The sequence below is a fragment of the Vicia villosa genome, linkage group LG5 (assembly GCF_029867415.1).
Source record: "Vicia villosa cultivar HV-30 ecotype Madison, WI linkage group LG5, Vvil1.0, whole genome shotgun sequence".
NCBI classification, from domain to species: domain Eukaryota; kingdom Viridiplantae; phylum Streptophyta; class Magnoliopsida; order Fabales; family Fabaceae; genus Vicia; species Vicia villosa.
In genome coordinates, this window is record NC_081184.1 from 19,723,426 (window position 1) to 19,741,397 (window position 17,972).

A 17,972-nucleotide genomic window follows, 5' to 3' on the forward strand; every position below is an offset into this window, starting at 1 on the left:
TTTTTAGAAACCTTAGAGAGTCCTCTAACCAGTGTCTTTGGTCTCATATCAAAATTATTTTCCATTCTCATTATATGTTTTTTTTTTTAAAAGTGTCTTCTTGTTGACTTTTGAAAAGGACCTATAATGTTTTAGTCCATATCTCTCAAATGAAGCATTTTTAGACTTGGCATGTGAGACACAATTTTGTAGAGAATCAAATTTCCTTCAAAATGAGCTTTGGATGAAAAATTTCTGATGTTCCATGTAGGAGTTATGGCTGGTCAAAGTTCAGTTGACTTTTCCTATACAAAACCCTAATTTAGAAACTTTTTGATTTGTTGATTTTTAATCTCTCCTTGATGAACCATGATCAATTCTTGATCAAATGGTGAATTATACTTCAATATGAGGATCTTGACAAAAAATCAGGAGTTTTGATTGTGGTTTGACCATTGTTGGACTTTTAGATCAACTAGTCGATTATTGATCATTTGGGCCATTGACTGAGCTATCCTTTGAATCAGGGCTTGAAATTTGGCATAGAGGTTCTTTGAATCATATGAGAGGTTATGAGGTCCACTTGGGTTGTCAGAACTTGATTTTTCTCTCTAAAGAAATCGAAACCCTAGTTTTAGAGCCTTGAGTAGAAGAATGTGTCTAGGAAATAGTGTGGGCAAATTTTGGGGTATGACAAAGAGTATGATAATTTGGATCAATGTTCAAAATATGGTGAGTCACGCTATAAGTTGAAGAATAACAATGGTGATGACAATGACAATGTTAGTGAGAAGCGTCCTCCTGCTAAAGTGTTATGGTACTTGCCAATAATTTTAAGGTTAAAGAGACTTTTTGCTAGTGCAAATGATGCAAAGAATATAAGATAGCATGCAGACAAAACAAAATATGATGGAAACATTTTCCATATAGCTAATTCTTTGCAATGGAAGAAAATTGATTCATTATTTCCGAATTTTGGACTTGAGCCAAGAAACCTTAGGCTTGGGCTTGCCACGAATGGAATGAACCCCTTGAGTAATATGAGTACTAACAATTCTTCGTGGCTTGTTCTTCTCACGATTTACAACCTATTGCCCTTTGTTGAGCATGAAGCACACGTATATGATGTTAAGTGTGATGATTTCTGGATCAAGACAACCTGAAAATGACATAAATGTTTATTTAAGTCTATCAATTGAAGATTTAAAACTTTTGTGGGATAAAGGTGTTGAAGTTGATGATGCATATTTTGGTGAAAAGTTTAAGATACGTGCAATGTTATTTTGCACAATCAACGACTTTCCTCCATATGGAAATTTGGATGGATACAGTGTCAAAGGACATAAAGCATGTCCTATATGTGAATCTGATACCTATTTCCACTGACTTGAGTTTGTAAAAAAGACCTTTTACCTTGGGCATCATAAATTTCTCAAACCATATCATCCTTATCGTATATTGCGAAAGGCTTTTAACGGAGAGCAAGAGTACGGACGTGCTTCTAAACTTCTAACTGGAGATGAAGTTTATCAACGACAAGAACACCTTAATGTTGTCTTTTGAAAGAATAAATACGGTCCCATTGAGAGAAATATTTGGAAAAATAGATCTATTTTCTTTGAGCGTCCATATTGGTCTAGTCTTAATGTAATACATTGTCTTGATGTGATGCATGTGGAGAAAAATGTGTGTGATAGTTTGATAGGAACACTTCTAAATATTTCAGACAAGACTAAATATAGTAATAATTCCCATTTAGATATGGTGTTGAGGGGTATTAGACAACATTTGGCTCCAAAAGATAGAGGAAAAAGATCATATTTGCCTTCGGCATGTCACACTCTATCTAAAAAGGAAAAGAAAAGTTGTTGCAAGTATTTACAAGGTATCAAAGTTCCTCAAGATTACTCTTTGAGCATCAAGAAAGTGTTTCAATGAAAGATCTCAAGTTAATTGGCTTAAAATCTCATGATCATCATGTCTTGATGCAACAACTTCTACCAATAGTTATCTGTGGCATCCTTCCAAAATATATAAGAGTAATTATAACCAAATTTCTTTAATAAGAGGGTTTCTAATGATGGTGGTGCATCTGAGACAATTAAATGGTTTTCGTACATCCCAAAATTCACTATGATAACTTGAACGGAATATGAAATTTCTAATTATTCCTTTTATACAAAAGAAAAAAATAATCATGGTACAATGCAAAATAGTGGGGTTATGGTTGAGACCAAATCCATGTATTTCTCTAGTTTGAAAGATAAGAAATATGTTTTGGCATCCACCACGTCCTATAGCAGAAAATAAATAAATAATTAGTGAATAGAAAATAAATAAATGGTAGACCGAAACTAATTTAACCGAGTTGTCATACCCTAATTTTGACCCCCCCTGAGATGTCATACTTTCAGGATTTTCATCAAAATCAAAACAGATGCTCAAAACAGTCACTTGTTCATCTGGTGCTTAATCGAGGGTGTTCAACAAACAAAAAAGCTCAGGCAAAGGATCAGTCAATAAAAGGGGTGGTCTCTGACACAAACATAGGATTAAAAAACTTCATTCTATTCACCTATGATTGATAAGACACCCATCACCTGAACCCAAGTTTGCTTACTTCACTAGTCTAGGGTTTTGAGCCCCATCAAGGACTAAAATCAGGGATCACATTTGGGAAACCCTAGAAAACTCCAGGGCATCATTCAAAGGCATAAATCATCCTCAAATATCTCATATGACAATATCCATAAGGCATTACACTTCAATTCAAGGTCTACAGTCACCAATTTCACCTGGTCGACAATTAGGGTTTTTACCCTAATTCACCTGGACAGTTGACTTTTAATCAGGGCATGGATCTAAAACTCAAAGCATGGCTCAATATCCTCCAATAACTCAATATGATCCATTCATATCATTCATTTGATGAGGATAGCTTAATTTACTTGAAATCTCCAGTAACGCGATTCACCTGAAAAAGTCAACTGTACAAGATCACCATTGACTGTTTGGAAATTTTGGTCAACCATGACTTTTGAAGTTTTAAAACATCAATATATGATATTTGAAGTCATTTGATCAAGAAAAATCAATAAAATCAATCAAGGATCAAAAATCAAGAAAAATCAAGAAAAATTTTTAAGTGTTTTCAAGTGATTTTTACCAAACTTTGGAAGGGAATATCTCAAAATTTCACCTACAAACTGAAAAAAACTTTCAACATGAAAGTTGTATATTTTGATCCAATGAACAACTTTGTCACATATAATGTTTTGGCTAAAAATCAACCATTGAAGAGATATGGAGCTTCAAAGTGACTGCCTTCACAAAACTAGCAAGGAAACCCTAGTTTTCTTCAAACTTTATGGGACTTTTTCACTAATTTCCCTAAGGATTTTGGGCAAACACCAAACTAATGAATTGAAGTACATATCAAGGGATTTTCAAATTGTATTCAACCATCTTCAAATTCATTATGAGCTAAGAGATATGGTTGATCAAAGTTAGGGCATTTGAAGTGAAATTATGGGACATGTCCAAATTTGAACTTTGAAAACTTTGTACCAATGCCTATACCAATTGATGCATTCTTGTACATGATATATCAGAAGAGATTTGAAGGAATCAAATGCACTATTCCATCGTTTTTGGCCAAGTTGCAAGAATTCAATGCCATGTGATTAAGTAATCATTACAAATTTGGAATCTTGATGAATCACCAAAGAATCTTCTCCTAAGCCAATTAGAGTTCACTTCTGCAACAGAATTGTCCCCTAAGATCACACAAAATCGATGGCTAGGGGATTGATCAAGTGGAATCAAAATTGCCATCATTGCATTTTGGATATTTCTTTGAATTCCTTCATAACCAAGAAACCAAATTAACCTCACTAAGCAAGCTCACTCTACAAACACACTGAACTCTTTGCCTATAAATAAGAGAGCATACCTCAGTAATTAGACACACCAAAGCAACAGAATTCTTGCTTTCTCTCTTCTTTCTTCATACTTAAGTTTTTCAAAGGTTCTTTGGCAAGAAGACTCGGATTCTTCAAACCAAAGCTCTTCCTTTGAAAGTAAGTATTCAAACACATCAGGGGAGGCATTTAGAGGTGATCCAAACCTCTGGAACACTTCTGTACATGGAGAATCATCATCTTCACCCCTCACTTGGAGCTGTTACAGTTGGGGTCGAGCAAGGGGTTCTGGGCAGTTTCAATCCAAGCTAAGCATCTCAACACCTTCCAGAGGATCACTGAAGCTATCTGGATCATTGCAACAACTCTGTAACACACTTTGATCAGAGCCAGATCTCCATTTTTGAGGTAAGTTTTAAGAGCTTCAAACTCTATAATTCACACATGGTAAATTAAAAATGAAGTTACCAGTTGGTTTCTGCACCTTTAAGGATCATTAACCCTCAATCAATTGCATCAAATCATGCATATAGAGTATTTCATGTTTAATTTCAGTTTTAGGGTTCTTCATGTTCATGCGTGTGAATTTTGAATTACACTGAAAATAAATAAAATCAAAGGATACCATCATGATCCTCGTTCAAAAACGAGCAAAATCCATGTTTACATCTTTAAGTTTCGTTGAGAAACGAAGGAGATAGCAAATTCAAAAAATTGAAGCTTGAGGTTGAAGATGAAGATGGTGGCGCCATTTTTTGAATTTCCCATAAACGAGTTTATTTTATTTTGAATGATAGGTGTGTCACTTACGAATTCATCGTAGTGTCCCAATGGTTACAGCGTGCGTCCAAACTCTTGCCATGCCTTAGGTCTGGGGTTCGATCCCCCCCTCAGACCTTTTGTTTCATTTTATTTTGTTCACTCAATTATGAACTTGTTTTGAAATATAATGACTTGGAGGTATTCACATAACAAGCTGCGCGCCTGGTCTAGATGGTAAGTGTTTTAGCTGGCAACCTAGAGGGCGTGGGTTCAAGCCCTTTAGGTGACAAAACCTATTTTTTTTTAGCTCTTTTTTCATTCAATTTCTTCACAACTTCAACTAATTAATTCACCTATCAAATTAAATCATTTTCACTTGATTTTTCACACATTTCTTATTTAATATATCTATTTTAAGGATATCCAAAAAAATCACAAAAAATATATTATTTCAATATATTTTAATTAGGTTTAAAAATCATATGTTTTAAGTATGTTTCAATACTTTAAAAAATATAGTTTTTATTTGATTTTCAAAACTTAACCTCTTGCACCTATTTTTGTGATAAAACCCTAAACATTTAAGTCTTAATTAGGTGAAGGCTTTGCCTTTATCATAGTTAAGTTGACTTTTGTCAATTTTCAAAAACCGTATTTACAAAATCTTCTTTCTGTTTTCAAAATATTCTTCTGGTATTTGAAGGGCATTATTCCCGGTGAAACTCTTCAGATACCTATGTGACCTATGTCCATCTTCACTTCTTCTGTTTTCAAAAACCTTTAACTGTTTATCATAAATATCAAACTGTTGTCAATAAATTGCTGGTAAGGCTTTGTACATACTTCTTCAAAGGCCTCCACTCCATCCAGGTTAGGCTTTATAGCTTTCAATTTACAGTCTTTATTTAAATTACTGTCAAATATAGAATTGTTTATATATTGTTTAGAACTACGTCTGAGTGAAACCTTAGGACAGTTAAACTATATATATATATATATATATATATATATATATATATATATATATATATATATATATATATATATATATATATATATATATATATATATATATATATATATTATAGGAATATGGCCTAGGATTGAGAATGTCTTCCCGGTGAAGGCTCTTTCCTAAATAGAGATCTTTAGTTCAAACCCTCAAGATGAATTATTCCCGATGAAACATCTTGAAAAAATCCTTAGAACCCAAAATAGGACACATCCACCCAAAGAGGAATTATTCCCGGTGAAACCTCTTACCCATTTGCTTAGAGCCAAAATAAGTTCAAAACCACATAGCTTCCTCTTATGCTAAAACAAGGACCCTCGATTAGCCTCCTCTTGGGCTTTGTACAAGGACCCACAGGCTTCTTAAAAGCATTTCCAGCTTCCTCTTGAGCTTGTATACAAGGACCCATCAAGTTTCTTATAAACATAGGAACAAGTCTTTAGTCACCTTTTAGCCTACCCTTGTGAGTTTCTTCCACTCTTAAAACCAGACTTTAAACAAGCTAAGATTGTCTCAATCTCATATTGAGTACACCTTTTGGAATGAGAGACATGGACAGTCTCTGTCACCCTTATCTTCATTAATTTTCCTTAGCAGAGTCTAGGATCCATAGTTATCTATCCTCAGTCAGTGTCAGCCTTAATCTTGGGCTATAAAACAAGAAGTCTCAATTAGATAATATTTCTGCCATCATTCAAAACCCCTGGAAAGGGTTAGCCTCCAAAGTCTGTCTAAAAAGTCAAAACCCCTGGAAAGGGTTAGCCTCCACACATTCCTTCATTTTAACAAAAATACCTGGAAAGGGTTAGCCTCCAAAATCATTCCTTTAAATCCAAAATCCCTGGAAAGGGTTAGCTTCCAAAAATCAGTCTTTCAATAGATAATTTCACCAGCTGAGTCAAAACCCCTGGAAAGGGTTAGCCTCCACACATTCCTTCATTTTAACAAAAATCCCTGGAAAGGGTTAGCCTCCAAAATCACTCCTTTAAATCCAAAATCCCTGGAAAGGGTTAGCCTCCAAAATCATTCCTTTAAATCCAAAATCCCTGGAAAGGGTTAGCTTCCAAAAATCAGTCTTTCAATAGATAATTTCACGAGCTGAGTCAAAATCCTTGGAAAGGGTTAGCTTCCAAAAAAAATCAGTCTTTTAATAAATAAATCTTCCAGTAGAGTAAAACTCCCTAAAGAGTCAGCCTCAACCTTGGGCTTCATACAAGGCATGAAATAATAACTTCCCCAGTTAAGAGTCAGCCACAACCTTGGGCTTTGTACAAGGCACATAATAGAGTCTCCCCAGTGAGTCCTTCACCATCAAGTAGCCACAACCTTGGGCTTTGTACAAGGCAGATAAACCACATTCCCTGTGTCAAAGATTTCTAACCTCTAGGATCTTTACCCCATAGAGTCATCCATACTCAGTTTCTTTAAGAGTCCGCCACAACCTTGGGCTTTATACAAGGCAAAAAACAATATTTTACCTAGCCAGAGTAGCCACAACCTTGGGCTTCATACAAGGCACAAAAATAGAGTCTCCCTAAGTAGAGTCAGCCACAATTCTGGGCTTTGTACAGAACACCAAATAAAATTCATCAAATAAACACTCTCCAATTAGAGTCAGCCTCAATTTTGGGCTTTGTACAGAACACAAATTCCCTGTAGTTAATCCCCAGTGGAGTTATCCCCCAGAGTCAATAAAATAAATCAATCAAAAGCCTCAAGCTTGGGCCTCATACAAGCTAGCTAAAAATCAAATCTTTTATACAGTAGATAGATATAGCTTCTCTCTATAGGGAGATCTTTCTCCTATCTCACCATATTCAAACAAACAAACCATTTCAATTTCAATTTCAAACATTCTCCCATTTAGGACTCTGAAAGGCATGCTCTGAGGCAAACAAACCCAGACTTGTACACTTTCCCTAATTTGGATGAGAATCCTTCTTTCATTCAAGAGGCATGTTGGCTATCATACTTGATCAACCAAGTAGGCTCCCTCTCTTAATGAAATGAATTCAACTTTTCTGTCACTTTAAAAATGTTTGTGGTGGAATAGTAGAAATACCTCTCTATAAAGATAATTTCATGTCTCTTTACTATAAACAGAGATTCAATTCAAAGCTTCAACCTTGAGCTTCAAGCAAGGCACCAAAAATAATTAATTTCCCTAATTAGTTCCCCGAACTACATTAAGCTCTGACTTCCATTAGGGATATGTAGGCATGAGGTTCACAAGGAATCTCAGCGAGCTAATAAAAAACCAAAAATAGTCAGTCTGTCTGTCTTTCTTTTAAAATCAATTCAATTCCTTCTCCTAACACAAAGGAGAAACTTTCCCAAAAACAAGCAACAAACACAATTACATTGACACAGAGAAGGTTCCCGTAGAGTACTACGGATATGTAGGGTGCTTAAACTCTTCCCTATGTATAACCGACCCCCCGGACTCCAAAATTTCTAGTCTAGGTGAATCCCCACACTTAGCAAACTCCTAGGGTTAATTTGAGATCTTTTTCCCCTCTCCTACTCGTTAGGAAAATTAAAAAGTTCGTGTGATATCGTAGGAAGAACTGAAATAAAATTCATCCCACCACGGGCGCATTCTCCTTCCAAATTTCGCGTGAAGGGTCTAGCGTGTCGTCCTCCCAAGTGAAATGGGGAGGTAAAAAAAACGACACCACACGAGTAGAATAAATTAGGCGTGTCCGGAAATGATTCGGTATCCGTATTTTCGGTGATGTTGTGATGCGATGAACATTATGAATTTTGTGGAGTGCCATTGTATTATTCGTGACGATTTGTGATGATTGTTGATTATAGTTGTTGACTTGTTATGTATGCATTGTTGTTGACGTGCTGCTGTGACGTGATGAGATTAAGTTGTAGGCCTGTGGCCAGTGACGATGTGATGCTATGATTTTATAATTATTGTGAAATGCAGGAAATAAAGTGACGTTGAGTTACCTCTAATTATTGGTAACATTTGTGATATAGGCGTATGCCTCGTGACGATGTTGTTGTGATTTGTTTTGTGATGATGCATTCATTGAGTCTCATGATTTCATTTTTGTGACGGCCTGAATTGGAAAACAGTGACGAAGGCTTATGCCTGTTTTGATGCCTCTATTTATTGGCAATTAGCGATGGGGGCTAAAACCCTAGGTACCACATGCATGTGCATCTGTTAGAGTCGCATTTCGTTTATGTGATTATGAGTTATGTGATTTGATATGTGAACTTATGTGAATTGTTGTGATCTGAACATGAATTTATGTGAGATATAGTAACGTATGTTATTTTGGTTTAAATAGCGAAGTAAATTAGACGGTAACAATTATACCGCAAAGTGATGATTACTATGACTTGAACCGTATATATACTGTTTATCATCACCCTGTTTATATTGTTTGATATCTCATCCCTTTATTTGTTTCGCCGTTACCTTTATATTGGTAACATGCATGTGATAGCTTTGATGAAGATTTAGACGTTGTGAGTCGAGTCGGTGGTCGCTCTGATACGTAGCACTCGGGGGGTAAACGCGTGTTTTAATTATTTGTTCCTTGCTGAATTTTAATGACGTTATTTGTTGAATTGTAGCTTAAAGGTATCTTGCGAAGATGTTATGATTAAATTGAAAAATTGTGAAGTTTTGTGAATTCCACTGCGAGATAAAATAATTTGGTTTAATGAAGTGATTATTGAGAATTAAATTAAATGTTATAATTTGTCTGTTTTAATTGTACGTGCTATGTATATATGTGAAGGCGTGAATGTCGTATATGATTTAAATGACCAAATGTGACATCTCAATTGTTGATAAAGTTTTTGAATAACTCTGATTTTTCGTTATAATTACCGAATAAATTACCAAGTAGAATTGGGGTGTTACGTACATAACCTATAAAAAATGCAGTTTATAGTCAAAATCTCAAGAAGATCTCTTGAGGACAGGAGTTGACCAACGTTCGATCGAACCTAGATAAATCACAGGTGTTATCTCTCTTGACCCTTATATTTTAATTTCTACAATATACTTCAATGTTTTTACTTTCTGTTGTTCATTATACTCTGATTTTAAAGTATACTAACATAATTCAATTCTTAAGTAACAAAACCTTATAGTTAATCGCAAATTTTGAATACTATAATTCACCCCCCCCCCCCCCCCCTCTTGTGTTTGAAGTTATTGTCCAACAAGAAAGACCCTCAAAAATAGAGCATTACAACAAAAATACAAAGACTCAATAAAATACGACACGCAAACTTCGAAGTGTTGGTCTTCATACAAGGAGAACCATCTCCTTAAATAGCAATAGTAATCAGGCTGAAAAGCCCATTAGGATTAAGATAAAAAAAATAAACTGAATCCCAGAGACATTAGATCATATCTAGGATTGGTGGATGATTAACCAATAAAATCTTCTTCATGAAAACCAAATCCAAATTTCTTTTGATTAATATCAATCAGAATCTTCTTTCAAATATATGATTTGATAAAATCCTCTTCTAATTTATTTGATTAAAAAAATATGTTTTAAATTCAATCTTTGAAGTCTTTTGGAAGAATTAAAAATGAAACAAATCTTAAATAAATAATTTGAAGTGACTCGGTGAGTACACACCAAAATTAATCAAACGAGTGCGCATCAGAGATAATTATAAATGTCTCATAAGACGTCTTATTTAACATTCTGCTAATAAAAAAATTAAGTAACCAATTGTAATAACAATGGTTGTGTAAAATTGTTTTTGCAATGTTAGTGCAAGTCTACTAAATTCTAAAGGTTTAGTTAAATAAGAATTTAATTTAATTCATATCACAGTTACCATTTTAAAATGAAATATATTTTAAAATAAATTAAAATATTCAAGTGTTAATATATTAACTTATTAAGTAAACAAAATTTATAAGATAATTTATATAAAAAAAAAAAAAGTAATACACTAATACTTTTACATCAATCCATATTTACCAGCCACTTCAACAATAAATTTTATCAAAACTTTTAATTTCAATCAATTGATTACATTTTAGTTTCAATCAGTTAAATCTTTTAACTATAAATTTTCATTTATCAAACATCAATCATAAATGAGATTTTCAACTAGGATCAGCTAACTCATTAACTATAAATAAGTTTATAAAACCGACAATGAAAGTGGAATCCAAAAGCATATTTTTGAAGCTTAGTATTTGTTTGGAATGGAAACTGAATTATATCAGAAAAGAAGAAAAAAAGAAAAAAATTCCGACCTACCGGATTCGAACCAGTGACCTAAGGATTCCCGTTTTACAACTACAGTCCTCCGCTCTACCAACTGAGCTAAGGTCGGTTGTTGATCACTCTTGTTATAATTCTTTATAAATATTCTGTGCAATTTAATTTAACGATTTTTTCTTTGTGGATTGAAATATAATGGAAGTATGGTGAAGGAATGATATTATCCATGAATTTAGGGGAAACTTTGTTAATTCTGTTTTAAATTGTTCGAACATAATGATCTTTAGAAAATTTATTAATACTTATAAATAAGAAATTAATATTTTATATTTATTATAAAAAAATCAAATTTTTTTGTCTTCTTTAAAATATATTTTATAAAAACAATTTTAATTGATTGTTATCTATGGAGAAAAAGCAAATAATTTGTATTTGATTTTATTTTCAAAAAGATGCATCTTTAAAACAAAAAAATGTGATGTTTTTTTTCTTATAATTTGTAACAAGGAAAATTTGTTTTTACTTAATAAACTTTTTTTTAGTTACAATTATTTAATAAACTTTGTTTAAAGTCTTATCTTTTTATAATTAGTTAATGTGAGACTTAAGTTTTTGCTCATTATTACACCTATTCATCATTGTCTTTTCTATAACATTCTTTTAAATTTTAAAGTGCAATATATATTTTTCAACTAATTGATTCATAATTTTTTTTACAATGTGTGATATATATTTTTGAATAAACATTTACAAATCATGTCTCTTAAAAAATTGCATTAAAAAATGAGTAGTCTCACAAGTTTCGTTGTAGCAATATTCCACCTGTTTTCTACATGTACATTGTACAATGTTGTTTCCCATCCTAAATCAATTCCTTTTTAAATTTAATGTAAAATCTCAACTTTTAAGTCCAACTATTTAATTTTCAAAATCATCCATTTTAACCACCCACAATATAAAAATTGAAATGAATCTCTTGAATATGTTAACGGTTTTCTTCTCAAGTCTCTTAGGGAGGTGTATTTAGTTAAATTTGAAGTTGGATTATAATTTCCTTTAAAACTTCAGTAGATTATAGATGAGTTACTGGATTGTAGAAATCCCATAGCCATGAACCATGGTAAAAACTTGTTATTGAATGAAGTTTATAAAAATTACATCAACTTTTAGTATTTTGAACCAAATTTATGCATTAAATTGGCCTCTCCATAAACAAAACAATATAAACTTCATACAACAAAAGGAGCTGTTTATTTTTACATTTAAATGTCAGAAACTATTCCAATAATGGTTTTAACTTTGTAACTGAAAGTTGAAACTAACAGCTAAAAAATCAAGCAACCATATTTCAAAATTTCATGAGATGATAACTATCAGAAATTGTTATTCCATCTAGCTCCTCCCACTTTTGTTTGTTTTTTTTCTTCTGCTTCTTCAAAATCTTTTTTTTTCTTTTCAAAATGTCAATGCAATAGGAAAATGTCCTACATATAACAATATCAAAACTAGAAGCAGAGAACTACATTTAATTTTATCAATTCAGATAACTCCTTTGTCTTAGTTTATATACAATTCGACAAGCTTCTCCGCAAGAACACCGCTTCTTTTGATAAAATTCTGCAATATAATCAAATACTCATAAATGATTTTGGTACATTTTGGTACATTATGTTGTTTTAATCACTTGTGACACACCATGTTGGTACAATTCATACAATTGATTTGCCTAAATGGTAACACATGTCTACGTATCAATATCATGTATAATAGTATCGTGTATAGAAGTGTAGTGTGTACATGTTGCTCCTACTAAATGTAACACCATGTTGGTACATACAATCAATTTGATTTGCCTAAATTGTAACTCGTATCTACGTGTCAGTGTCAAAATCGTGTATAGTAGTGTGTACATATTGCTCCTACCATTTGTGACACACCATGTTGTTACATACAATCATTTTGATTTGCCTAAATTGTAACCGGGGCCTTCGTGTCAGTATCAGTATCGTGTAGTGTTTGTGTGCATGTGCTTCACAACTACAACCTAGAATAGTATCAACCACAAAGTCTTTTATCTACACCCAATGCAGATATATCTTGATGGCTAAAGAAAGAAATCAGAAGAGTCGTATGCATAAAACTAGCGGCAATTCATTGAAATTATAACAATATGAACAAAAAATAAAATCATGTCCATACCATTGTTGATTTTTCCTGAACTCAGTAAGCACTGGATATATGTTTTCAAAGGCTGCATAAGTCTCATCTCTCACCTAATAAAATGAAAAATGTATAAATTTGAATGAACCAGTATTTTGAGGATGAAAATTATAAAATGAGATTGTGTATTACCTTGGCTCCTGTTAGAACAATTTTTCCAGACACAAAAATAAGCAAGACTATCTTCGGTTGCTTCATGCGGTAGATTAATCCGGGAAACAACTCCGGTTCATACTACCACCACATATAGCAAGTTTAGCATATATTTCTATAACTTATTAGACATTCATATAAAGACTCGACATCAGACATTTAATACAAGTTACAGGACTGCGGCACCACGAGCTATACTTAAGTAACTTTAAAACGACAATTAAAAACGAACGGAGTGGGTAATCAAATAGCTTACACTAGAGAAAGCACCGTGGGAATAAGCAAGACCCTCCAACCGTATCGGGAACTTGACATCACAGGAGCCAACAATATTCTGGATCTTGAAATCCTGAGGCGTAAAGTCAAAGGAATCAACTACTTGATCAAGTATTACTTAGGTACTATGAGACAGCGCCCAAATAGACCATGGTTGATGGAAAAATTTTAGTTAAGATAATCTGAAAGGGTATATGTTTTACCTTAAATTTGGCCGGGAAACCAAGTTTTTGGATGATACGGGCATACTGAAAGCACAAGTAGAAAAGGTAAATTAGAACATGTCAGAAAAATTTCTGAAAAATAAGCAGGCTGAAATCCAATCCAACATGAATGGCTTATTTCTACGGCCAATTGCCATCAATGGAGGATGGTGGGCCATGGGAGAAAGAAAAATTATGACATTAATGCGATGGCAACGCTATGGCAAATATTGGCCATGGCGGTTGGCAAAAACATCCGCTATGGCCATGGCGGTTGGCAAAAACATCCGCTATGGCCATGGCGGTTGGCAAAAACATCCGCTATGGCCGATATTGGACAAAACTGCTCCAGCCTAATTAGTCTCCAGGTTTTCCGAAGCATCAATAACACAAATAGCATGAATAGGATTAACAAATAAAGAACAAAGAACAAACCTTTCTTGCTGCCAACTTAGACTGTTGCTCACTCTTGGCTCCAGTACAAACCTACTCATACCAGTAAACTTAGATAAACATTAAAAATGAGAAACCCTTCACTAGTGCCATGCCAATTGATTTTTGTTTAACAAAAGGAATATTAAGGACATGAGCAAAAACACAGAACTTCACAATCTTTTTTGTTTGACTACAATGTTAAAAATACAAACAAAAATCACTTTCATAACAAAGGCGGAAAGTGCAACAAACGAGCATATACCATCTTGCCAGAAGCAAAGATAAGTGCAGTTGTTTTCGGTTCTCTGATTCTCATAATGACAGCAGCAAAACGCTGCAAAGAATTGCATCGCAAGCATCAGTATTGGCAGATTATTGAATTTCTATAACAAAAGAATGGCAACAAGTAATTGATATCAAAAGGAGTGCAAGAATTTTCAAAATATAGTATAACAGTATAACCATCAAGTCAACTTTTACCACCAATGCAAAGGAAAAAGGTAGGACACACACCGCACACATTAGCATACATAACAAACATGTGTTTGAATAAAATTCAGTATAAAACTTACCTTCGGATTGTACTCTGCATTACGAGCTTGGAGTGCAATTGCTTTGAGGTCCAACTTACAGTCCAAATTGACTGTTGAAACAATATTTCTGGAGGTACAAACACCTTAGTAATTAGTTTATTCTAAAGTAAATAGGAAAAAAGGGTTATTAGATATGCCACTCTAAAGTGAAGCAAATTAATTACATACTCCAATCTTCAAAGTAAATAATAACTAGCAAAATTGTTAGATATTTCATATTTTAACGTAAAATGAAGTAAACGTCAAAATTGCCTTTCTCAACTTGGTGGCGATTAACAATATGAATTAATCAGCGGAATATTTTCCTCTTGAGAATAATGTCTATAGAAAAACAAACAACTTGAATGCTTATTAATAATTTGGCTTGTAGTTTTTACTAGATTGAGATTCTTCCTAACTTTTATTATTAGGATAACCTACATCTGATTCACTTTTCTCAGAGGCGCTTCTAATAATCTCCTCCAAACAAACTACACACTTAAGATGATAATCTACCATCTTTTACACAATAAGATGTGACCAGAATTTCTCTTTAAAGCATTCTTCCGTAATCTTAACTTGAGCATTACAATGTTTGTCTCATTTTCTAGTAGAGATAAAATTAATTATTCTGCATACGTAATATTTTCTATCACCTTCCATTTTTTCCATGTACACCATGTGGTTTGTCGGGGTTTTATTGGCTACTTATTATAATTAGTTGACTTCTTTACTTTTATTGGCCACTTATTATAAAACTCAGACACAAACAATGATACAATAGCCTCTCCAACAGCTACAACGCTATATGCTACGCAGGGTCATGTTATTGTTTTGTGAAAATTGTATACGAAGGCGTTGGGTGCTTCAAAACTTCCAACCTCTTCCTTCAGTTGCATGCATTCCTTAATTTTGTCAAACATCCAATTCATCCTCCCCTCCAAATCTCTTAAAACCTATACTAATTACCCAAAAAAAATTAGGTGTGCTTTAAGTTCTTTCACTACCCTCTTTTGTTTTTATTTTTTGTTGGACCCTCCCAACCCTTAGTTCTAGCTCAACAAGAACAATAGCCCAATAAGTGGGGTCAGCTACATATATCAATATTCACAATATTCTATCACGGACCATGTTTCTAGCTCAACTATCATCCATTATTTGGACATAAATTCCGAATACCATTATCATAAACATCCATTGAGGGACTCACTTCAACAGTTCAATTGGATACTAACAATTTCAATTAAACCAACAAAACCTAAGATTTATTCATACCCATCAAACAATCACTTGTAACTTTTCATTAACTAAACACTAGATTACAAACACATAAATATATTTAGATACTCACTGAAGGGTAGGCACAATCCCAGAAGGATGTTTCTGTAGATCTACCGGCTGGCTCCCTTCCAATCCTTGGTCAGCCATCAACCCTAATATATACATATTTATAATAACAAATTAAACCCTCAATCAATCAACCCATCAACAAAAAAACAAACACCATGTTCCAAATTAGGGTTTTCATCTATAAAAAAAATTGGGTAAAAAAACATTCAATAAAATTAGGGTTTTCATGAATCCAATTCAAAATTTGGGGATTTTCTTTATGTACAACGATTTAGATCGATGAGTGTTGAAATCGGACCTTTTTTTCTAGAGAGAGAAATTAGGGTTTATATAGGATAAGAGTAATTGAGCGCGAATGATTTGAAAAACGGTTCTTTTATATAGAGAGAGTGATGGAGAAATTGAGATTTGTATCGTGAGGTTTTTATAAGAGAGTGTGTGATTTGGGTTTGTGCAGATTTGCGATGAATTTAGAGAGAGAAAGTAGAGAGAGAAAGAGAGAGAGAAAATAGGGTATTTGTATTGTGATTGTGGAAAGATCTGGAAGTTATAAGAGGCGAGAGTTTGATGGCTGCCGCACTATTTATATGAGGGATGAGAGTTAGGGTAATGATATTCTCACATTGTAGATTTGATTAAGGTCCAATGGGTGTTTGACACGTGTCGTCTCGGTTCAGTGAATTTTCGTGACAGTATATAAAAGATATAATCGTGAGATCAATTTTAAAATTTAGTTAGATTTTTTAATTTAAAATATGTTTTTAATAATTGTTTTATGAGTGGATTTAAAGAATCAAATTACTATTATAAATTTTTCTAATAAAAATATTATTTATATAAACTTATAATGATATACAATAATATTTATTGTTAATAATGTTTCAAAATTCAAAAAGTTTAAAATTTTAAAAACTAATCAGGTAAAAAAAATGTTTGGCACTAATAGACTCCGTTGTAAATATTGAAAATACTCATAGTCTTTTCGAGTTTTTCTAGTAAAATTATAAATTAATTATAAATAGTTATTTTTAAAAAATAATAATTAAAATATAAACAAGTGTAATATAGTAAGTTCATTTTTTTGAATAAATATTATAGTTGGTCCTTTGACAAAATTAAAAAAAAATTCTACCAAAGAGAGTCTAACGGCTTAGAGAAAATGAAGAAAAAAATGTAACAAGTCTTGCTAACGAGATCTTAGAGATATCATTAATCTATATAATATAAGAAGATTAATGGTTATCATATCAACCATAACGGTATACGCTGTACAGTCTCATTGGTCTTTTGCCATATACCTTAGGTACACTAGATCTGGGTATAGGATCTTTCACACAAGTAACACCCAAGCAATACCCTTAAAAATAAAACAAACAACTCAAACAAGCAGATATTTAAAGTGATATAGACTTTAAGGTAACCCCTTTTTTATAAGTATCCCCAGCAAAGTCGCCAGTTTTGTAACACAGTGGGAGAAATGACTTTTAAAATATTGCAGATAGCAAGAGTCGCCACTGACTTTTATTTTATCCAATTGGAAAGGCAAAAAGAACAGGAAAGACCTTTGAAAGAGATTGAGTTCGGGGGTACTTCTGACTTCTATTCTTCTGATGCTTTCCAGTTCATGTTCTGATTCTGCATGACCATCTTCTGATGTCTTGCCAGAGCATGCTCTGGTGAAGCCATCCAGAACTTTCTGAGTCAGCGCTTCTGAACGCTGATTTGTGCATACTCTTTATATATTTCCTAAAATGGAAAATGTAAAGGATTAGAGTACCACATTGTCTTATACAAAATTCATACATAATGTTATCATCAAAACAAAGAATATTGATCAGAACATTTCTTGTTCTAACAATCCATGGGCT

At 33.2% G+C, this 17,972-nt stretch overlaps 1 protein-coding gene and 1 non-coding gene across 3 annotated transcripts; both read right to left on the reverse strand.

Moving 5' to 3' along the window:
• Positions 1-10,921: 10,921 nt before the first annotated feature.
• On the reverse strand, positions 10,922-11,007 carry TRNAY-GUA (transfer RNA tyrosine (anticodon GUA)). Its single transcript is given in 2 exon segments — positions 10,922-10,957; positions 10,971-11,007. It is a non-coding gene; the product is annotated as a tRNA-Tyr (tRNA).
• A 1,097-nt stretch (positions 11,008-12,104) lies between these two features.
• LOC131601440 (TATA-box-binding protein) lies at positions 12,105-16,646 on the reverse strand. Of its 2 annotated transcripts, XM_058873247.1 has the most exons (10): positions 16,403-16,646; positions 16,106-16,187; positions 14,755-14,842; positions 14,445-14,516; positions 14,183-14,233; positions 13,748-13,792; positions 13,525-13,617; positions 13,248-13,349; positions 13,095-13,168; positions 12,105-12,512 (listed from the first exon to the last, which is right to left on the reverse strand). In XM_058873247.1, coding segments are annotated over exons 2-10 (603 nt in total). In that variant the 5' UTR covers positions 16,183-16,187; positions 16,403-16,646; the 3' UTR covers positions 12,105-12,511. The 2 variants fall into 2 exon arrangements, with proteins under 2 accessions (XP_058729230.1, XP_058729231.1); XM_058873248.1 differs by lacking the exon at positions 13,248-13,349.
• Positions 16,647-17,972: the final 1,326 nt, after the last annotated feature.